The 23,321-nt window shown below is 38.1% G+C and overlaps 2 protein-coding genes and 1 long non-coding RNA gene across 7 annotated transcripts; 2 read left to right on the forward strand and 1 right to left on the reverse strand.

Annotated features, from left to right (window-relative positions):
- Positions 1-96: 96 nt before the first annotated feature.
- Positions 97-8,214, forward strand: LOC111863254 (cyclin-Q). 4 transcript variants are annotated; one of them, XM_023849408.2, is made up of 7 exons: positions 97-179; positions 743-875; positions 2,051-2,148; positions 3,823-4,041; positions 4,989-5,084; positions 5,799-5,936; positions 7,744-8,214. In XM_023849408.2, the coding sequence occupies exons 2-7, from the start codon at positions 758-760 to the stop codon at positions 7,831-7,833; spliced, it is 759 nt and encodes a 252-aa protein (XP_023705176.1). In that variant the 5' UTR covers positions 97-179; positions 743-757; the 3' UTR covers positions 7,834-8,214. The 4 variants fall into 4 exon arrangements, with proteins under 4 accessions (XP_023705176.1, XP_023705174.1, XP_023705175.1 ...); XM_023849406.1 differs by having other exon boundaries at positions 173-255; XM_023849407.2 differs by lacking the exon at positions 97-179 and adding an exon at positions 204-255 and having other exon boundaries at positions 601-875.
- LOC117282223 lies at positions 7,927-10,611 on the reverse strand. Of its 2 annotated transcripts, none has more exons than XR_004512883.1 (2): positions 10,535-10,611; positions 7,927-8,936 (listed from the first exon to the last, which is right to left on the reverse strand). It is a non-coding gene; the product is annotated as an uncharacterized LOC117282223 (long non-coding RNA). The 2 variants fall into 2 exon arrangements; XR_004512882.1 differs by lacking the exon at positions 10,535-10,611 and adding an exon at positions 10,287-10,359.
- Positions 10,612-17,218, forward strand: LOC111863253 (cAMP-dependent protein kinase type II regulatory subunit). The gene is made up of 8 exons (XM_023849405.2): positions 10,612-11,221; positions 11,572-11,666; positions 12,479-12,562; positions 12,650-12,756; positions 13,460-13,721; positions 14,060-14,218; positions 14,996-15,098; positions 15,894-17,218. Exons 1-8 carry the CDS (start codon positions 11,008-11,010, stop codon positions 16,022-16,024), a joined length of 1,155 nt encoding a protein of 384 aa, XP_023705173.1. The 5' UTR covers positions 10,612-11,007; the 3' UTR covers positions 16,025-17,218.
- Positions 17,219-23,321: the final 6,103 nt, after the last annotated feature.

The raw sequence follows: 23,321 nt of genomic DNA on the forward strand, positions 1-23,321 counted from the left end.
TAAGTATTATCGCACCACGGATCACGGGCACAGTTTCCTGAGTACGCTATGGATCAGTTCTCTGTGGTACTCAGTGGTATGGCTGACACACGGATCCCTAAATGCACGGACAATAATATTATTTTGGTTGCTCCGAAATCTACCATCTGTGATATTACACGATTGAGTACAAAGAAGAGGTAATGTAATTGTTGACATACAATTAGGATTAGCTTGTGACAAATGCCTATGCATAAGAATTGATAAATATGAATGGTATAAGTAATTTCGGTAACTTAATAAATTTTATTGCCCAAAAATATACATGGTTTAGTTTAGTTTAGAATAGTTTGAAACGTACAGGTTTTGATATTTAAAGAGAGTTATCTTAAAGTTGTACAGATAAGATGTTATTTTAAACACAATATTTACAATAGAGTTTACCCTCAGAATTTTGGAAAGCATGATGATCATGCTATGTTTCTTGACCCTCAATGTACCATATTCAAGGATAGGGATTTTAGAGTTCCTTGCAGGTTAGATTTGTCATTGCTTAATGTTTGCTTAGTTTGGAGGGTATAATACTACATTCTGTGCTTTTACTTATCTGTAATTTAACAGGGAGATGAATTGTGCCATGGCATTATTTCAAGCAGTGAATGGCCCTCAATTTACACATCATTAATCATGGTCCTGTTGCATCCTGTCTCAATCAACTGGACACTGCCTAGCAGAAATATATATCATAAGGTCTAATTTTCAGTATAACTGTACCAAAATGAAGGATGTTATTGATGTGCTGCAGCTTCAGCGAGAGAAAAGTAGACAAGTTCCAGCCATAGACTATACGGAAACAGAGAACAGCTTCATTGCAGTGAGATATATTTTTGAATGTGGTAAGGATATGAACTGTTATTTATGAACTGTATAAGATAAGCAAGACATATACAACAATTGTTGGATGAGAACTATGTATGAATTTTAGTGAAGAGCTTATAAGAAAAAGTACATTTGGAGACTACATGTAGTTTGAAGGATGATATTAAAAGGACTCTTGGTTGTGGACTGGGGCAGGATCCTGTAGTGAACAGGGTAATGTACCTCTGGGCTCCATAAAAGCTGGGGAATTTCTTGATCAACTGAATGAACCTTAGCTTTGTAAAGAGACCCTTCTTCATGGAGTTCATTATTGTAAAAGCAACAGCAGATCCTTGCTAAATATGGAGCTTATCTTCCAAAAGGACAATGCTCAACAAAACCAGAAACCCACAGGGAACTATATGGAACTTGGAAAAGAATTTAGACGTATATTTTCATAATGGGAGCAGCTTACTATATACAGCTAATTCAGAAATGCAAATAACACTCTGCATTGAAAATTTAGTTAACGATTATAAAAGTGAGCAGTGCTGACAGCTGTTGTTACAGTTGTTAGGGAAGCAGAAGTCAGCTTACCAGTTTGAGCATATTCAATCGGTCTGGGGATAGCAAGAACCATGTAGAAGGAAATGTTCACTCCATATAAGCACAGATTTTTCACAAGAAAGATCACAGCATATAGTCACAGAGACAGTGCACAAAACCTTATTCTATACTGCTCTAATTTGTTTGTTTTGAATCTTAATGGCAGCAACTGAGTTCAAACTACATTATTATAAATCTACTCCTTCGCTCTGTGGGTGCTGCCGGCGACGTACAAGATCACCGTAATACTGAAAAGTGCTGTCTTCTGGGATGTCATGCCCCGTGTCCAGTAGTCTACAGACATTTCAGAGGATCATATGACCTTTAGCTTTGGGATCAAAGAATTAGCCAAGCAACTAGCAAGAAGCAGGTGGCAAGCTTGCTATATGTTTCTTGCTGGTTGCTTGCTTGGCTTACTTTTTGATCCTGAAGTTTGAGGCAATATGTTCCTCTGAGACACTGATAGAGTACTATCAGACTACATGGTGTCGCATCCCAGAAGGTGACACTCTTTATGGTCACCGCTAAAAGAGCATATTGGGATGTATACAGAATGTCTGCAGAGGCATGTGTATTTTAGAATGATTTCCCCCCTCTGCTGTTTCAGGTATCAAACTAGATGCCCAGCCACTGACCATAGCAACAGCTGCGATCTTGTATCACAGGTTTTTCAAGGAAACAGACAGTGCAGGTTATGACAGTTATGTAAGCTGCCATATTATGAATTGGTTTCTTTATTCCATATTGAAAGAGAGGTGCCTGGTTAACATAATATCCACTTATGACTTCAGGATAGGTAATGAGACTATGAAAACTAAAATAAATTTTGTTACAGTCTGTTCCATTGAAAAGTTGTCATTGTAATGAGATTTGAGGTTCTCATGGCAAGGCACATATCTTAATAGACAGGTACAAACATTTTGGAGGAATTCTGTGCCTCCATATTTACTGTCCTACCCTGAAGGTGGAAATGGTTTCCTCTGAAACACTGGTACCTATCTACCATAGTACACGGTGTCAGATTTTAGGAAACTGTAAATGTAAAAGGTAAAGCTGTCACTGTGCTTAATTAAGAACCATGCCATCAAGGTGTATGGGGGAATGGAGGCAAAGAACCATGGATTCTTAACCTCTGCACTAGATGCAGCAGGTGCTCAGCTTCATGCCCTAGCTGCTTTGCCCCTGGGGAGCCTCCATTACCCACTCAATAAGCCCCAGAGCTGGTCTGAATTCTATGGAGAAGAGAAAAATCTCTTGCTCCTGCAAGGAATTAAGCCCAAATTTTGTCATCGTTGAGCCTGTAGCCCATTACTGTACCAGATATGCTATCAGGCTTGTAATCGTGATATGTCAGTGTAATATTTGGTACAGGAACAGGCTGCAGACATGTTCATGTAAACCATTTTCTTGTTGATCTCTTACATAAAGTGAGTACATACTGCAGAAATTATGTCTGTCCATGCACCTCTCATCTTTCAGACTATGGTACAAATTCTGGTTAAATTTAATAATTGAAGGGGACTGAAATGGAAGTGATGAGCACTAGATGTTGAGATTTGAGGCTTTTACAGCAGTGAATGTTGTGATCACTTCTCTTCTGAGATGTGATGCCTTGTCCACCTTCTGTCCTGAAGGACTGCTACCTATCACACTACTTGATGTGGGCCATTTCTTTACATTGTCCTCAGTGTTGAGAGTATATAGCACTGAATAATAGGGTGACTGATAACATGAAAGGATTTGGAAGGCAGCAGTTATGGTATTATTCAGGTACTATTCAGGCAGTTGCCTGAAGGGACTGAGGAAAACCACAGGAAACCACATTCAGGATAGCCATTGTCTAAACTGAGATTTGAACTGAGGACCTCTTTAAATACACATCTAGAGTGATACTGATACAGCAGCCTATTTGGTCAAACTACTTGACATTACATCTCTGGGACTCTTATCACCCACAGAACTTTCAGTCTGTCCGTTAGCAACAGTAATAGACCAGTGTGGCTGAAAACTAAGTTTGTTTGAAAAGTTGTAGCACAGACTTCATATGTGAATATAGTGAATGTCTCTACAGTCACAGCAATTTGTCATATGTGGATGTCATGCCAAAGATGATGAACATTCCTTGGAAAAAGGCAAGACATAAACATGTGTGTGATACACTGTGATGTCTCTGAAATTTGAGATCCTCCTGGCAGTGCCTATGAAGAGACTGTCTTCTGGGATGACACCAAGTGTGATAGAGGTTTACCACTATTTACAGTGACTCCATCTCAAGAGCCAAAAAGTAAGGCAAACTTGCAGTATATTCCCCCGAAACATCACTACACAGTGGCGAATCCCAGGAGATAGTACTCTTCATTGCAATGTTTGTGCTTGCAGCTTATAGCTGCGACAACACTCTACCTGGCAGGGAAAGTGAAGGATGACCCGCTCAAAATCAGGGATGTTATAAATGTTACGCACAACACACTTCATAGGGGGTCAGTTCCTCTGGAACTAGGAGATGAGTACTGGAACATGAGAGATGCCATTGTCCAGGCAGAACTGCTGATCATGAGGATGCTGAAGTTCGAAGTCACCGTTGTTCATCCACATAGAGTGAGTGGATTATTTCACTGCAAGAACAGGGAGAAAATGGATTCATGTTGACTGGATATTAACATAAGTATTCAATTATTTAAGTTTGCTAATGATTTAGCCATCAGTCTATGGCTTCTTATTAAGTACTTGTAATTGCATGATCAAATGGGGCCATGAAGCGGGAGGTTAAATGTCAGCAAAGTTTGCATTATGAGAAGTTCTGTGAGAACCGGCAGATACACACATTACATGTGCACGTGTATGCTCTTGTGTAAATATGAAGCAACTTTTAGATGGCTGTCTGCTGCATTGTGACACCACACAGTGTCATAATCCAGATGACCACAATTTAAATCAGACTTGCATAATGTGGGAGTACGGTGTGTGTAAGTCGTGATACTATCCTGATGTGTGTCTGGAAAGGTTGAGGAAGGACATGAGAGTTCTCAGTCAGGATAGTGTCCCCAGTACAAGATTAGAATGTTACTGCTACATGAATGTGCTCAGAAATTGGAAATAAGAAGTAATGAGTTGGCATGGAGACGTTTAGATGATGCTGTTGGTTAGGTTCAGTGTCATGACTGATATGGAAGTCTTATTAACCAGAATTGGGTCTTCTCAGTAGGATTACTCTTTACTGATGAGAAGGCATGGAAGTAAATAGTAAATAAAAGAGTCTCAGTGCAAGAGTCATTTGATGCCCACCCCTTTAATCTTTAAAGTTTGAAACTAGTGGAGTTGAAGGATGCAATAAGCATTATATAGAAGGGTTATTGCTGCTGTGTCCACAGTTCTTAACAAACATTGGTGTAAAGATTCAACAGTTCTGTGAAAATTATAACTAGTTGACAGGAATTGTAAGTGCTGAAATTGCATAGGTATTCATGGTTTTTCCTATTTCCTTAAGGCAAATAGCAGTATCGTGGACTGGGTCATAATTTGTCCATCTGTTGGTTCTCTTTCAGTACCTGCTGCACTATCTCAAGTCTCTGGAAGGTTGGTTTCCACAGGAAGAGTGGGACAAGGTCCCTCTTGTAAAAGCATCATTTGCATTTCTTCAGGTAAACAATTACAGAAACTAACCCAGAACACACTAACTAAAGAGCCCACCACTTGACCCTATCTCAGGGCTGATTCTTATTTAAGATGCAGTTTAATGTGGTACCTCTGCTTTTATCTTGGTATTCAAAGTGGTCACTGACCAAGAGATTTCCTTCCCCAAAATTCAGTACACATTTCTTCTTCTATTTTAAATATATGTCCAATCCATAATACACACTTTGCCTTCACCTTCTTCTTTAGTGTTTTCTTCTAAAATAATTTCCTTCTTTGTTCAGGAAGTCTTTTTCTTCATCACACAGTCTATTTTGATTTCTTACCAGCTCTTTCTGCCCATCTTGACATGTTCCAAAGCATAACTAAACTGGCTTGATTTGGGGCATCCCATATGTCCCGTTCTTTTAAATTTTAATTCTCATCCAAACCTGTTACCAAATTCTGTATCCCAACTTTTCCCCAAGACTTTCATTTCTATTTCTGTCCCTTCTTGTTTCCTCTCAATATTTCTTACAAATTTCATACCCATTGCTTGGAATCTGCTTTTGTTTATCCTTGCAGAGTTCCATGTACTTATACATAATTTGCAGTTCCATCTGTTCTCCATTTGTTTTATCTCATACAGGTCTCAATTTTCATTTTTGCATACATTCCTTGCTATTAATACTTGTGTTTTAAGATTATGAAGTCCTTTTAATGTCACAACTTTCATTTTGTAGGATTTCCATTTTGATGCGGCAATACTGGACTACACACCCCAGCACACAGCTGTGGCTTGTATCAATTTGGCTCTTCAATGTTATGGTGTGCAGGTGCCATACACAGATGAAGCAGATGGAGGTGTGGCTTGGTACTCTGTAAGTACCATGTACCATGTCAAAGAATGCGAAGAGCATGGATATAACACTGAGCGTGTGATTGTAATGTGGCAGTAAATTCTTACATTGACAGGGCAGAATTTTTCTGACATTATACCTGTACAGGAATGTTATGAATGCTCCTACATAGAGTAGGTAAGGGTTAATACTCTGATACTTAATTACTCTGATGTGATTTTGGGTCTTTTTTGCTTGCTCTATGGCTTCATAAAGAGTAGGTCTACATACTGCGTGACTAGGCTTCAAATTTTCCTCTTTCCTGCCAGATTCAGACCAGCTTTTCAGCCCACACAGATTCCTATACATTGGGACAGTCACTGGAGCATGAAGTTGACCATGGTCCTCCACCAGATGTCTAGGTAAAGCATATGAGAAACTTTACCCAGGCAGCATAATATGTGTCTATGCTGAGATGATTAGGCACAAGGACATGACCCAGACACCACATGAAAATTAGGATTTCTTTTGGTGGCTTCAGACTTATCTGACTTCTGCCTAAGTAGCATGGATGAAGAACACGGTAGGGGACAATTCTGTGCGCGTAATGGCATATTAACACATTAAGGTGGTGAGGACATGCAGTTTGTGAACCTGGAGTCATATTTGGGCCTGCTGTTTTGGCTTTGTGAGGGATAGGGAAGGCACACTACCATTCTCAAACCCAAGACCTTTGATAGGAGGCCTGTGCCTTATCTCCAGACCTCCAGGTTCTTACATTTTGATAATAAATGTGGAGGAAACAGAGAACTATGTTACTTTTCTCTAGAGTTTTGTTCTTTACATGAGGTTCACGCCATAGCTCAAGCGGTTAGTTGCTGGCTTCCCACCGCGGCAGCCTGAGTTTGATCCCAGGTCTGGTCAAGTGGGATTTGTGCTGGACAAAGTGGCACTGGGGCAGGTTTTCTCCAAGTACTTCGGTTTCCGCTGCCAATCTTCATTCCACCAATTGCTCCACAATCACCCTCACCTAACATCTGGGGCTGGTACAATAGGCCAGAAGTGGCCGCAGTGCAAGGGACTTGGTCCCACCCCACTAGAAATTAAAAAAGAAATACATGAGGTTCTGTAGAATTTCAAGTCTGGAGCTCAGATTGTCATTTACATGAAATGTGTGTCACATAGTTGGTGAAGGTAGGGATATCTGTGTACTTAATTAAGCACCATGCCATGAGGATGTGTTGGGAACTGGAGGCACTAGATGGAAGTGAGTGGTTAGCATCTTGCCTGGCTGCTTTACCTCTGGGGAAAGAGGCCCATTGAGTATCCACTGGATAGAAAGCTGGCTGGGCTCCACAGATGGTTCTGCTGCTATGGACAAAACAATTCCTTGAATGCTCTAGTCACTAGGGTGACTACTTTTGCATATTTTCTAACAATTCCCTAAAGCTATGTTACAGTGGTTCATCATTTAGTGAACAATACCAAATATTATATTTATATATTTGTTAATGCAGTTTTTTAAGTTTTCTAAATAGAGGATATGGAAAAAGTCCCATGGTAACAATCTAACCTCACTGTTGCAGTCCACTTCAGCCCCATTTAACCTATATCAACCAACCCAAAGTGCATGTTGGTAACAAAGGATATTATTTACAACATCTGTATGAACAAAATGACTAGGCGACTTGAGGGGAATATAAGGAATTTTGACAGAGTGGAGAATTGTCAGATCTTAGAAGAGACTTGGAGGGAATCAATCCCTAGGATTCCCTCCATGACTTCTGTTTAGGATCTTTTACTTCTGCAAGACACTGCTATATTTTTAGATGTTCTTGTCTCTCCACAGGTTTTTGTTGAGGACTTGCAGAAAGATAAGCTGTGGGAGATAATGGAGAAGATCATGGAAGTGTATGAGAAGGAGCCAGATGCAAAGTAACTGCACTGTGACACAGATGTACTGGAACATGAGCTGCTTTTAGTATTGTATCGTTCTTACTTCTGACTGTTCTTGTTACCTTGGCAGTCTTACTTCCGACCTCGTCTCCATGTTGCCATTCATTTTTCCTCAGGTTTCATATAGCAAAGTAGCTTGTGATAAATTTGCTATTTTTGTTGATATAACCTGTCTCTTTGTAAAATGAAAAATAACAATTGGTGACTACATGATAAAGCATTTGTTTTTTTATTATGATAAATGGCTCTTTGTAGCATTATGTTATAAACATAATTACTGAAATTATACATTCATATTGTTTTTGTATGTTGATAACTACATTCCTACTGGAGAGAACTGCATAATAAAGGTTTTTGTGATTAATGTTTTTCTTGTACTGTTAGGATGCTTCATGCATTCTCAACTCTGGCAGCATTAGATAGAGTAAATCTGGCAGAAGCTGATTTGCCCTACCACACCTTCAAACCAGCCTCTGAAAGTGTATTCAGAGTGGAGAGTACAGTCTTCTGGGATTTTATACCATGTAGATTGGTAAATAGATACCAGGGTTTCAAAGGAACCTAATGCTTCCATCTTCAGGCTATCTACCATGAAGATGGGGGAATTTTGATACTTTTCATCCAAACTAAAGAAAGTCACATCCAAAGGCTGTGACCTTCATACTCACTGCCATGAGAATCTCATATCTCACAGATTAAAACTGCAGCAAAACATCTCAGTTATGTTTTCTGTATTCATATACAGTATGAGTGGGCTTTAGTTCAGCAGTTCTCATGAAAAAAAGTTCCTGTGGCCACACCTAAAAGTTAGAACTATGTTCTGTGGCCATACAACTTACTAAAACATATATATATATATAAAACAAATACTGTAAAAAGGACTGTTATTAATCTACAATTTACAACACAGCATGAGGAAGATGTGATTACCTTAATTTACAGCAACCAATTAAATGGGAACATGCTCATTGGATGTTCTTCCACAGGTAACCAAAGACACATTTCATCCATCAGTTTTGTTGTGGTATACGTTTTCCAATAAGTGAAGGTAAAGGGTTGCAACTCTATAGCACAGACTGACAGCATCTGTGTAAAAAATTGTCAATGCAGTTACAAGAAACAAAATCTGTCTCAAGAGTAAGAAAGGTTTTCAGCATACTCTACCAGTACTTATTAGTCATGAAAATTACTGATGGTCAAACTTGGGAATCGCTGTTTCAATTAATCTTGTGATTAAACATAGAAATATTCAGGAAAAAGTATGGTTTAATCTTTTAAATCTTAATCTTTAAATCTTTTAAACTGACATCACCTATGGACTCCTCATTGCCTCTGTATACCAATTGAAGACGTGATCTGAAAATTTAGTGTTTTGCACTGAGGGAAGTGCGTAGCCCATAAAGCTTAAGTATATTGATGGTATGGGTTTAAGATGAAATACTGTCACCCACCCCCTGAAAGAGGAATACGTGATTAGCTGCATTGCACCCCAGAACTATTCTGGCCAGGGCAATGAACAGCAACCTCATATTAAGAAGTCATGTGACAACTGTACTTGACATGTCTGTAGCTGAGTTTTCCACGTCATACAGACAAGCAGTACAGGCTTCATTGCCAGTTCATTTGAAACATTCACAAATACAACTAATGCAAGAAATAAGATGCAATGTCCTGTTCCAGCTAGATGGTCATAGGATGCATCCAGTATGAAATGAGACAGTATTGAAGTTGTTTCCATTAAATTATCTTTATAATAGCATATTAAAATATATTCCAAAAATTATATACCAATTACAGATGCAACATTTACAAATAACACAGAAGTAAAATTGTACATCTGACTAAGCACTGACATGAAGACGTACCAAGGCATGGACATTAAAGTCACCCTACAAACTAGACTTTTGGACTAGATGGAGATGGGTATACCTCATTAAATATTTACAGTCCAGAGAAATGTTTTGCTCAATTTGTAGAATGTAAACAGAAGTACTTATTTTATATATTTTGGTGAATAATAAAATGTTTAAATGTATTTGATTTGTTTCATTCTGGTCCGTCACACTAACAATATTACAAATGATAAATCAATATAAAGTATATATTACAAATATCGTATATTTATGTATTTTAAAAATCAAAACAAAGTAATAGTAATTTCTAAAAGTATTGATGTTCCCTCTGATGATGGTCTATAGGGACCGAAACATGTTAGGGTGCTAAGAGGTGAAGCAGTAATAGCTCCAACAGTCACACTGGTCAGATTTGTTTTATCATTTGTAATAGTGTTTTGAATGTATTTAATATAATCTACTTGCAGCAGAAAAGTCTCTAAATGTGCATCTTCCATCATATTCGATTTTCATAAACAATCTTTTTTCATGGTCTATGTAGGCTCAGGTTAAACAGAGTGCTGGAGTGCCGGTGCACACTTACTCTTGCATCTGTTAAATCCCAAATTCTTTTACATCCCATTCATAACCAAATACCTTGTGAGCCTAAGTAACATTATAAGCGATAATAAATGTAACAAAACGATCAAAACATCATAATATGGTATGGTTCTACTATCGAATACTAGAGTGTGCTCGGTACGGTTCGGAGATTTTTTTTTCAAGTTTTACGTCTCTGAGTTGTAAATTAAACAAAATCAGTTAATTGACATAAAATATATCATAAGATACCTCTTTCACTCATTTTAATATGTAAGTCATTTCGCGTGAAGTTCGATCGTGGTGATTGGCATTTAGCGATCAGCCGCCATCTTCGCTGGGTCTCAAGCAGACAGTTTTAGAATTGATTAGTAATTGTTAATTTCATTTATATTTGTGTGAAATATTAATATCATATTGTATTTTCTTGAAGCTTTGGAATGTGATAAATCCGATTGTATTTTCAAAATTCCCATTGCTTTCATATATACGTTGCTAAAGCAGCGTTTCCTGAGTTGTGTTACCTGTTTTATGGCTTGTGCAGTGAGAAGGAATTGACAAGGTTGACGACTGACTGGGCAATCAGGGTCGGGAATCGGGATTGATTTTTAGCAGTAACGTCTTCAAAGCGTCGTGTTTACAGATTGAGGCAGTATTTCAGTCATAAATAACTGCACTGTTGAATGTTGCTATTTAGTGGTGGAAAGTAGAAGGTACTGCAAGAAATGAGTCGACCCGAAGGTGGAAGAATTACAGTGCCCGACGAGCTGCGAGATGTGCTGCTGGAGTTCACGATAAGCTATTTATTAGAACAACCTGGCGACGTTGTGGAATATGCAGTGGATTTTTTCCACAAGCTGCAAGAAAATCGTGCTAATCGTATGAGATTGGGGGAAACCGTGGAATCTCCAGATGAATCAGTTATATCCACAGAAGAAGGTAAGCTATAGCTAGTTGTTGATGGATGAAGAGGCCAGCAGAATTATGAATCTTATATTATCATTGGAACATGCGATGTAGTAATAGTATTATGTGACAGGTACAGTTTTATATTTATTTGCATTCTGGTAGCGTTGCCGAAAAGTAATAATGGGAAAATATATGAAGAATGAATAAAATGTATGGGTCAGATGGGAATGTTTCTCTGTCCCTGTGTGAGTCATGGTATAATGCTTCAGTGTTATAGTTTGAAACAGTAATTAACGTTAATGATGAAAGCATATTCGGTGCATGTTTCACACGTGATAATGAGAAAGAAGTAGTTCATGTTAATTTGTTGTGTTCAACAGAACCACCAGTGACACGATTTTCATCTCGTCGGAAATCTGTATTTGCTGAAACATACAATCCAGAAGAAGATGAAGATGATGATGAGGGAGCAAAGGTAGGGTTAGCTCAGAAGTAGATACTTATTTTAATAAACACTTGCTTGTTGTGTCCTTGGATAAATTTATGATTTCTTTTGTTATTCCACTATTATGAGAAACCAGATTCCAATGGTAGAAGTTGCTTTTCTTGTCAGTGTCACAGTATATAGTAGCTAAAACTTTAAATAATATGTGACATGTTTTATATCCAGCCCTACGGGAAGACGATCATATCCACAAAGTGAAAATAAATGTAAATGTAAAGAACGAATAACTTGCAGATTGATAAATTAAAGTTTACTCCTATAATTAAACAAAATTATGCGGAATAACGATTTGAATCACATCCAAAAACGGTACCTCAACACTTGAACACCACTTTAATAGCTACGGCCACCGTACATATTGACAGGTGTACAGAGTGAAGTTTTTACTGTTTTGGGTGTTTTATGTTATGTCTGTAGCAGGAAACAGGAAAGTTACACTTTCATATATACCGTATTTACGCATGTATAGGCCGCGTGCGTGTATAGGCTGCAGCACAATTTTCAGACAGAAATTATAGAAAAAATAATTTTCTTGGAATATTATTTCAGGAGTATTACACCCTGTATTACTAATTATGAATATAATTTTTTTTAAATGAAGTGTGATTTCGAATATAAGCCGCACCCCAGTTTTCCTCTTGAATTTTTGGCAAAAAATGTGCAGCCTATACATGCGTAAATACTTTTTTGATGAGTAGGCTGTTGCCACAGAGTCATGAGTGACCTTTTAAATGATGCTTTAAACTGTGTGAAGTATATAAATGTGGATTTTATGTCACTAGGTGGTTTATCCCAAGTCAGATGAACAAAGGGAGAGACTGGCTGAGAGTGTGAAGCATATACTTCTCTTCAGAGCACTAGACAAAGTGAGTTGGCTATATTGCCACATTTTTACTGTGGATTCCTATTTAGGTAACAGCAGGACATGGCAGACTGTATGATTTTTGCTTCAGGAACAAATGCAAGATGTCTTGGATGCCATGTTTGAGAAGACTGTGAAAGCTGGGGAATATGTGATCAAGCAAGGGGATGATGGAGATAATTTCTATGTCATAGGGCGGTAAGTGAAATTGCAGAAACTTTGAAGAAGGTCTTGGAAGTGAAATACCTGTCAGCATGCCTTTGTATAAGACGATGCTCGTAAAGCTAAATGGTAAGGAGAGTATGGTCCTATTGGTTTGTATGTATACGAGACCTGATATTAAGGGGAAGAAAATAAATTGAGACTATCAGAGAACAGGGTACTGAAGAGAATATTTTGCCTTAAGAGAGAGGAAGCAAGAGGAAAATGGGGAAAATTACATAATGAGGAGCCTTATAATGTTACCAGGATATTCAAATCAAGGAAGGTGACACGGCCAGGTCACGTAGTACACTAGGGAATGCTGAAAAAGATACAGATTTTTTTATGAGAAACCTGACTGGAAGAAACTACTAGGAAGGGCAATACATTGATGGGAGGCTAGTACTCTAATGGATTTGAAAGAAATAGGGACAGACAGTATGTACTGAATTCATCTCGCTCAGCATAGGGACCAGTGGTAGGTGTTTGTGACCATGGTAATGAACCTTTGGGTTCCATAAAGGGTGGACAATTCGTTAATCAGCTGAACAACTATTTGCCTCTACACTTAGAAACACTGTGAGAAAAGTAAAGGCCACTGGATCACAAGCCTGCTGAATAGAGAATTAAGGACAGACTTTGAAGAAAACAAGGGACAGCTGGTCAGTAAAGCTGTTGCTAATACTGGTTTGCTTTTCAGTGGAACATTCGATGCATATGTGTCGACTGAGCCAGGCAGTGAACCAAAGTGTGTCCACACATATGATGGAAGTGGAAGTTTCGGTGAACTGGCTCTCTTGTATAACATGCCTCGAGCTGCAACCATCCAAGCAGCTTCCGAGGGTGCGCTGTGGGGGATGGACCGGCAAACGTTCCGCCGCATACTCCTGAAAAGTGCATTCAAGAAGAGGAAGATGTATGAGTCCTTGCTAGAGAGTGTTCCAATGCTGAAGGCCCTTCAGGTATTACTGAAACAAATAACAGAGATTTTGTTCCATGGTACCTGATGTTGCATTGTATTTAGATGTCCCAATGTCATCTTCTCCTCACATCATATCTCTTTTATATGGGTCAATGGACAAAACATTTCACTAAAGAACATTGACTGGGACATTATTGAAGTTATACTTCACTAAGTTACGCAGATGCAAATTGGAAATGTGTGTGCATCACTCGTTGGGGAGGGGATACACATCACGTAAGGATGCATGCACAAAGGATACCATTTGGAAAGATCCACAGAATTATTTGCCTGTTAGTCACAGAGGGGTGAAGAAAGTAACTTTGTTTCATTATCCAGGCATACGAGCGCATGAACCTTGCAGATGCTCTGGCTCCACGTCCATATTCTGATGGGCAGATGATCATAAAGCAAGGAGATTCAGCTGATGGAATGTACTTTGTGGAGGAAGGAAGTGTAAAGATTACAATCACTGGAGATAATGGGCAGGAAGTGGAGGTAGGTGATGTGCTTTCAGTAAGATTAAAATAGAAAAAGGACTGTTAGCAGCAGCAAGTCAGATAATGTGCCATAAAAGTTCTAATTTCCAGATGCAGCATCGAAGGCAGATCTGTGAACTCATACCAGTCGGTCTTAACTCTTTCCTATCCTTTTATTTCTAACCTCATACCTAACAGCTACAAATTAATGTTAGTGAAAATTACAAGAAAGGGCACATTGTCACAGGAAAATATAAAAATTCATGTCATCTCTCCCTATACTTGAACGTTTCTCTGCAGAGGATAAGTTTAAATCTTTGCGTGAACATTATTTCACTACATGAACTTATATCCACTCTGGCATTAAACTCAAGTTGAGTTGAAAAAGACAGACAATCTTTGCTTGAGATGGATGGGCACAGTACTATTGTGGGAGACAGATGAATNACAGAGGATAAGTTTAAATCTTTGTGTGAACATTATTTCACTACATGAACTTACATCCACTCTGGCATTAAACTCAAGTTGAGTTAAAAAAGACAGACAGTCTGCTTGAGATGGATGGGCACAGTACTATTGTGGGAGACAGATGAATTTATATATACTGTGATGACTTCTGCACAGGAATAATGTATTTATATGGATTTTTTTCATATATAGTTTCGATTCTGTTAATTTTAAAATGAAAATGCTTACATATTGACCAAGACACTCATTCTGTATGAGTCACATACAATAACGTGAGAAGTTCAGTGTGGCGACGAGGACTCTGAAGATTAGCACTACTGTGTTTCAGATCAATCGCATCTCAAAGGGAGGATACTTTGGTGAATTGGCACTAGTCACTCACAAGCCACGTGCAGCTTCGGCATATGCAGTTGGAAACATAAAATTGGCCTGTGAGTACAAGTAGCCCTTAGGAGATGTAAAAGCATTCCAGAGACTTTCTCATATGATTGATCTTGTCTGTGTTACCTTGGAAACTAAATTCACTGTTACATTATAGGCTGGTGTTGGTTACTGAATACCAAACAACGAAATCCATACAACTAGTGAAGCTTGTTCTGACAAAATCGTAATTTCATGTTTGGGCCTGTAGTGTGCCTACCGTTATTTTCCTGAAGATACCACCTCTGTAGTTTTATTTGTGAAGATGGTCTCCATAGATTAAACAAATTCTAATCATTAGCCATTTTTTTTTGAGAAAGCTTCTGTTTTGTGTTTTAGGCCCAATTGAAGGGCCAGTCTTTTTGGAAGTAGGATGTTCAAATTCACTAGGCACTGATGAGTGACAGATAACCTGTGAAGTAGCACATATAAATAAGTGCACATTCATATATATAGACATATAGATAGCATTCCAAAACTTGTTCTTTTTTTATTCAAGATGCTGAAAATGTGTAAATCCATAAAAGTCTCAAAATTGGGTTTCCTTTTCAGCATCACAGTACTTTCTCATACTACATACATGAGAAAGTAAATATTGATCTTTTATCCTAATTTATGATGCCGTTGTATAGTTCGCTTGCGGACTAAAATCACGGACCTTTTTTTTTTTTTTTTGTACTTTTACAGACTATGAGGAAAGACATGAACTCTGAGACAAAACTGCTGTCAACACTAATGCACAGGGTAGCTAACAGTTTTATGTCTGTATTGTGAAAGTTCCATTCTTGTTTGTTTTCATACCGCAGTCCTTGATGTGGAAGCTTTTGAGAGACTGCTGGGACCATGCATGAACATCATGAAGAGGAACATAGATGACTATGAAGATCAGCTAGTACGGATCTTCGGTTCAAAGACAAACATCACTGATATACGATGAAAACATTATCTCCGTAGCAAATAGTCCTAAATGTACCTATTTTCATACTTTGTTGACTTCCTTATTATTTATTCTAAATAATGACAAGAGTTTCAAAATTAATATGCTGTGTCAGAGACTTGTGTATTATGGTGGTAGGTGCCAGCATGTCAGAAGAGTTTCTAATACTGTCATGGAGACTGACAGAATGTCTTGTATGACAAGGTATCAAAATTTCACAATGTCTGCCTTTGATGTTGCTTTCCATGGAACCAGAGGAGCACAATGATCCTGTGCACAATGGGTCAGACATTTGGCATCTAAGAATATAATAAAAAATGGGCACAAATTTTAATTTGGGCACTTGAGAGATGCAATAATGAAAGAATTAAATGCACATTCCAATAGATATTTTGTTTCTATTATGTAGTTGACCAAGTGCTGGCAAATGATATAGCGGATAAACATAATTTGGTTTAGTTCTGTTGAGTTTTACCAAAATACGTCCCAGTAGAAATCTTGTCGTAATTCCTGGTGAAAGGTTTGGGGATGGTACTACATATTACTACTACACTCTGAACATATTATAAGGATCAGTGTGAATTTTTCTTGCAAGTTTTTTTAAGTACAAAGAAGCATGAATTGGAAAATAATGGGTTTTGGAAAGAGGCGTGCAGTGCAATAATATTAGACTAATAATGTTACAAGTGTTTGTGCTAGTCATGCAATTGGAATGGCACACTTTATTAATTTTGTTGCATTAGAAACCTAACCTGACTATTTAAAGGATGTATGTAATTGGTTACCGTTTTCACATCTTGCCATAAATTCATTTAGAAAAGGATTGCTGTTACTGTTGAATTTGTGTGTCAGTATTAATGCATCTGACCCTAAATAACTTGCATAATACTCATCTTAGTTTGGAACAATGTTAGAAATCAGTTCACTTTTGCAATACTCTTGTAATAATTCTCATTGCTGTATACATTTTATTATTTGTTGATCCATGTTAGTATTTTATATTTTACTTTACCAAACGAAAGCTGATGCATGCAGCTTTATTTATTGCAGTGGACATCCTGAACCTTGAGTAGTCGATGTTGTCTAATGTTTTGATAGAAAAGAGTTTATTTCTGTCAAGGTTTTCATGTTGTAGGTTGTGTTTAATGATTTGTAGGAACATATTTTAATTGTAAGAGTGGAGGTTTTCAGGGTGGTGATCATGAAAAATGCTGTCTTCTGGGATGTGGTGCTGTGTAGATCGTTTGAACCGACATTTCAGAGGAACGTATTGTCTCCATCTTCAGGGTAGAAAAAGTCGTGAGCAAGGAACTAGTGTGAGCAGGTGGCTGCTGAAACGTCGGTTCAAAGAAGATCTACATGGTGCCATATCCTAGAAAGTGGCATTCTTCAGATTTTTAATCATTACTATGGCTGCCCCTAAAAATAAGTCTTAGCTGTGTTTGGTAGTTAAATTAACAAACATTTACTTAAGTCAGATAATGAAGTAATATTCCAGAAACAAAATGCTGTGCATTTTTTTTATATATATATTTTGTCTATGTTACAAGATATAGCATAAAAGTAAGAAGCTTTTTGTTATAGTGTAGGACTTAACAGTCTATCACTTATGTGCCAAGGCTCACCTTAAGAATAGCAAAAGACCTGTGATCACTATTTTGGTTCCAGCCACTTTTTATTAGATCTTAGATTCTTAATAGGACAAAAAGCTCTTTCCTGGGGGTAAAGCAGCCAGGCCATGAAACTGACCACTCAGCAACTAGTGCTGAGGTCAAGAAAATGTGGATCTATACATCCACTCCCCCATATGCCTTCATGGCATAGTGCTTAATTAGTTAAGCACCGTTTTTACCTTATTTATCTATAAAAACATCTTAGTAAAATGAACTGCAGAACATTTTTTGTGCATTTTAGTTTTTAAGAAGTGTCTTGTGTGTAGAAGTTGAATTCAAGTTGTCTGTTAGTGCTACCATAAACCAGGTACTTTATGACAGGAATGCCAACATTTTGAGTGTAAGGTAACAAAATTTAAATGGCACGTGTCACGAAGTGACCCTTGTTTATGGTATCTTTATATATTTATTGCCATTTCTTTGCTTTGTGTGGCTGCCTCGTGCCAGCTACTTGCAATATCCAAATCTGACTGTAACCAATCCCGTAACTGGAATGTGTGTTCAGATGTACCCACAAAAACACTCTATAAAGTAATGAGTTACTGTGTAATGTTAGGTGTAGTAGTGTTTTGAATTCATATTTATTTAAGCTATGTGTCATATGCTGTTGTCTCAGACATGATTATGCAAGCAGTTTCCACTGGAATAATCAAAAGTTGGTTTTCACATATCTGTTGATGGGGAACGTGGGTGCAAGCCAGAATGAGTTTGTAAACGTTTGAACACTGTATGACAATGTCCTTGCCAAAATTTGGGAGGATGTGAGAATATGGTCTATTGCCGAAGAAAATATCTCTTGAACCTGAGTTCAAGAAATGTTTCTAGATTTGAAGACTGCCATAATACACTATTTTTATGTAGTGGTAATCATTTTGACTGCACAAAATCAAAATGTTTCATATAGTCCAGAAGTCTCTCTTTGCTGCTTGGAACAAAGAACATATCAACAGACACATAGGGAATCTCACATCAGTACCATGCCTTCACATTGTTGTGTTTGCTTCCTTTTGTATTGGAATGTTTAAATACCAGACCAAATATCTGTCGTATAAGGTAATACACATTTATTGACTGGCGGCTTCAGGAGAGGATAATTTTGAGCAGGATATTCACTATCATGTCAGCTTAGGTTTCTCCACCGAACTGTAAGCTTAATTTTATTTATGCTATGAAATTTATTATTCTAATAACTAATAGATGGATATTACCTAATGCAAATTATCATTATTACTACTGCTATTGTATGAACATGTATATCACATGAGAAGTACACACCCTGGAATTTGTGTCTCTCTCTAGCATAGCAATGTTAGCAACATCTTGAAACCAAGTGTGCCCACAATACGAATCTGTGTGCATATGCACATAACATGTGCTATTAGTAAAGATGAAGAGCTTTGACCCTGAAAATATATGACTTCCTAATAAATTTTATGTTGAATTTGTTTCTGATTGAATACTTTTGTGGCAACAGTTCCCCAATCTGCCTAGATGGACATGTGAAGGTGACATCCCTGTGGTTTAGACATGCTCAACAGAAGATCTGGAAAGTTCCCAGACTGTTATTGCTGTAACTGCCTCGGTGAAAGATTAGATGGGGAGGCCAAGGTCACACGTCCACAACCCTCTTGCATCAGTCTGCCACAAGGCACTGTGCTGTAAACGTGTCTGCATCATGTTTTGCGTGAAGCTTGGTAAATCCACTACCGAAACCCTCGAAATTATTCTGAGGCTTTTGGAGAATATTCTTTAATCCAGACAGTGGTTTTTGAATGGCAGTCACGTTTCAAAGCCAAAGATGATGAATGTTCAGGTGACCAAGCACCACCAAAACAACAGAAAATGTTGAAAAAATCTGAAAACTCATCCATGAAGATTGTTGCTGAACAATCCATGAACTTGCAGATACTGCTGTGACCAGTTGCTGCGAAGTTTGTTCCCTCACTCTTGACAAATGATCAAAAGCAATGGCACACTGACGTGTGTCTTGAGCTATGAGAGAAGGCTAACAAGGACCCAACTTTTACTTGTATCTGTAGGGTCATAATGGGTGAAAAGTTTGATTTACAGTTATGGTCCAGAAACAAAGCAACAAGTATCACAGTGGAAGAGCCCACATCACCAAGACCAAAAAAAGGAGCGAAAAGTCGGAGTTCAACGAAGAGCATACCTACCTACCACTCGGCGCTACAGCCCTGGGTGAGCCTTGACCTCTACACCCATTCTCCACTGTTCTCTATTCCTCATCTTCAGGTCATTCTCAACATCATCTAGCCATCTCATCCTGAGTCTTCTTTTTGAATATGGTTTTTCTTTTTAACATTTTCTTTGGCATTGCATTATCTTCCATTCTTTTGACATGCCCCAGTCATTTTATTCTCTGTGACTTGATAAATCTTACTATATCTTCAACAAAGAGTATGCTCATTGCTTTCTTTGGCATGAAAGGGATTGTTCACCATGAATTTGTTCCTCCTAACACTACGGTCAACTCTGACTTTTACTCTGATGTTTTGAGACGCTCAAGAGAAAATGTGTGATAAAAAAGACCAGAACTCTGGCGCAACCACAATTGGCTCCTTCATCACAACAGTGCACTCACTTACACATCCCTGAAAACCACAAAAGTTTGTGACTAACAACATGATTATTGTTCCCCATCCTCCCTACATGCTGGATTTAGCTCCCTGTGATTTCACTGTTTCCCAAATTGAAAATGAAACTGAAGGAGTGACATTTTGAAATGGTGCCTGACATCCAAAGGGAATTGCAAGGGGTACTTGAAAGCATTAAGGAAAATGACTTCCACGGTACTTTGAAGTGTGGAAAAAACGATGGAATCACTGTATACGTTCCCAAGGAGACTATTTTGAAGGAGATGGCAGCCAAAATTGAGTAAGTTAAGCCAGCACTTCTTTTTTGACCTAGTCCAGGAACTTTCCAATAGCGTCTCATACAGTTGGGACTTCTTGCTGATTGAACCTTTATATCAAAGTGTACTGTCCAGTGGGCAGTACTCTGCTGTGTGTTGAGAGGACCTGGATGTAAATCTTGGCCCTCTGGCTACCTGTCCTGTCGTTTTCTCACAATTTTCCTGTCCTTCTAGACATATGCTAGAACAGTACATCAAATTATGCCATTACCACTTCCTTCCATATCCTGGTGGTCTTCAGACAGGTCATACCCACACCTACAGATTATGTATGAAATATTTCTGAAACATTATAAACTGTGTGAAATTTGAGGTTATGTCTTTTGAATATAATGTAGGCATAATCTGCACAAGAGTAAGTTCTTACCTTATGATTATATAACAGTTTTTTCTGAACACACAGTAATCCTGACTTACAGAGGATTTAGTCCAGTGATCATGACATTACAATCCAACAAGCAAATCCATGACCCAAACTGCATATCAGTGCATGACTGACTTCATATTCCCTACATATTATAGCAACAGCACAAAATTTGTAAGACTGGCAGTCTGTTGAGTGGGAACTACACTGTATGATTTCTAGCCAAACTCCTTTGCTTGTCTTTGGTTTTCAATCACTGGGTCTCTTTAACATACTTTCCTTTCATTAAAGAATAAATGAGCCCACTACACTGCCTTATGTACATCTCCATGTGGGTGTTTCCCCAGTTTCAACATTTGAACCATGAGTGTTTTTCACAAAACTTGTGAACTCCATTGGAAACCACCCTGCTTTTGTACTTAATTTTTTATGGTCCATAATAGCCACATGAGGGGGACAGATGCCAACTCTGAGAGAACAATACTAGCCAAATTCATTTACAAACTGATGTGTTATAATAGGTCTTTGATAACATGCATATTTTGTTAAAGCATTTATCTTTGCTGAATGTACAAGCATAAAGTGTATTAACAGTTTTCCATTTCAGCAATCATTACAGTTTCCATCTTCAGGACTGATATCTTAGGGTACACTTGGAAGCCCTTATATAGATCTTGCATTGGATGATGAGTGGGAGGTGAAGGTGTGATTGGCCAGACAGTGGAAATGAGGTTATACAGTAAAATGACAACTTTAGTTTCCATCAACTATAGTCAGTTTGTGGTGTTATCTTACAAAGTTTGATGCTGAAACAAAGTAAGTAGCCAAGATATACAGGCTCAGGTGGTTAATAGCTGGCTTCCCACCATAACAGCCTGGATTCAATCCTGGGTCAAGTCAAGTGGCATTTGTGGCGGACAAAGCAGCACTGAGGCAGCTTTTCTCAAGAGTACTTCGGTTTCCCCTGCCTGCTCCATTATCATCTATTATCTAGGGCTTGGTATAATATGCCAAATAGTGGTCGATGTAACAAGGGGACTCAGATTCACCCCACCCCATAAAATTAATATTATATATAACTTCACTATACACTTAATATTTAGTTCTTTTAAACAAGGTTGGAACAGTATGCTCATTTTTGGCCCCACTAGCATAGTTGGTTGAGGCAGCGTGCTACAAGCCGGTAGGTCTTGGGTTCAAGTTTCGATGAGGTCATTGGATTTCTATCAATTGACCTAATCCTTCCAGCTGCACTATGGCCCTGGGGTCGACGCCGCCTCTTAACAGAAAGGAGTACCAGAAATTAATTAAATAACTTTCCTGGGGAGTAGAGCACAGCCAACGCGTAAGGCTCACGACCTTACCGCCATCTCTGAGCCGATTGTCTAGATAATGTGGGAGCCACAACATCTTAAAACCCTACGACTTTTTAAAGAATTCACAGCCACCAGGTTTACCAAAACCATTTACATTAGTAGCCACAGATGAAAAACTAGATACTGCTGATTTTTTCTGATCCAATCCGTTCTTTACCACTGCAGTTACACCTGCTTTATCACCATATTCAGTTATCACCTCATACAACTGAATGACTCTACCACAATATCGCTCATCCATGTATTCAGCAAGACATCTACCATGACAACAGCAAGAATTAATTCATATTATTAATATAAACTCATGTCTTCGTAAACCAATTGCTAACCTCTCATGCTTTCAGAAAAGCGCATATTATGCTGGGATCAACACTTTTTAATAACCTGCCATCTGATCTCAATGGTCTTATGAATGAAAAGACATGATTTAAAATGGCACTGAAATGATACTTAAATACACATTCATTCTACTATGTTGATGAATACTTGTTGTCTAGAAAATAACTTAGGTATCACTGTGTATTCTTGGTTTCTCTTGTGTGAGAACTCCACTGGGACTGTACATGTTTTGTATTTATATGACATATTCCACATCTTACAGTCATTTTGACTAACTTTGATCCATGGAATGCAACGCAATGTAATGTAAAAAATTAATGTAATTTAGAAACTAATTAAAATACATCTTGTCAATATATTTCTTGATGTCTGAAACAGCATGGCAGCTGAACAGAATGTGTATCTTATGCTATTCCATTTCTTAGCAACATCTAACACTGCTTTTCAAAGTAAATCACTGTAAATAATATTATTACTGTAAAGAAGATGTACTGTACTGTGCAACAGATATTTTAATACTTTTTGCAGCATCAACATTTCCAGTAATCTTCTGAGGGAAATTACATTTGATTTATGTACTTCCACAGTCTGTCACTCTTTTTGGAATACAAGT

This window comes from Cryptotermes secundus, unplaced genomic scaffold (assembly GCF_002891405.2).
Source record: "Cryptotermes secundus unplaced genomic scaffold, Csec_1.0 scaffold929, whole genome shotgun sequence".
Lineage (NCBI taxonomy): Eukaryota > Metazoa > Arthropoda > Insecta > Blattodea > Kalotermitidae > Cryptotermes > Cryptotermes secundus.

Bases quoted from the DNA above. Each gene is read 5' to 3' on its own strand.
- LOC111863254 (XM_023849406.1), top strand. The intron at 4,042-4,988 runs GTGAGTGGATTA...GTTCTCTTTCAG, and splicing joins CCGTTGTTCATCCACATAGA to TACCTGCTGCACTATCTCAA. The intron at 5,937-7,743 runs GTAAGTACCATG...GTCTCTCCACAG, and splicing joins GAGGTGTGGCTTGGTACTCT to GTTTTTGTTGAGGACTTGCA.
- LOC111863253 (XM_023849405.2), top strand. From the start codon at position 11,008: ATGAGTCGACCCGAAGGTGGAAGAATTACAGTGCCCGACGAGCTGCGA. The intron at 11,667-12,478 runs GTAGGGTTAGCT...TTATGTCACTAG, and splicing joins ATGATGATGAGGGAGCAAAG to GTGGTTTATCCCAAGTCAGA. The intron at 13,722-14,059 runs GTATTACTGAAA...TTCATTATCCAG, and splicing joins CAATGCTGAAGGCCCTTCAG to GCATACGAGCGCATGAACCT.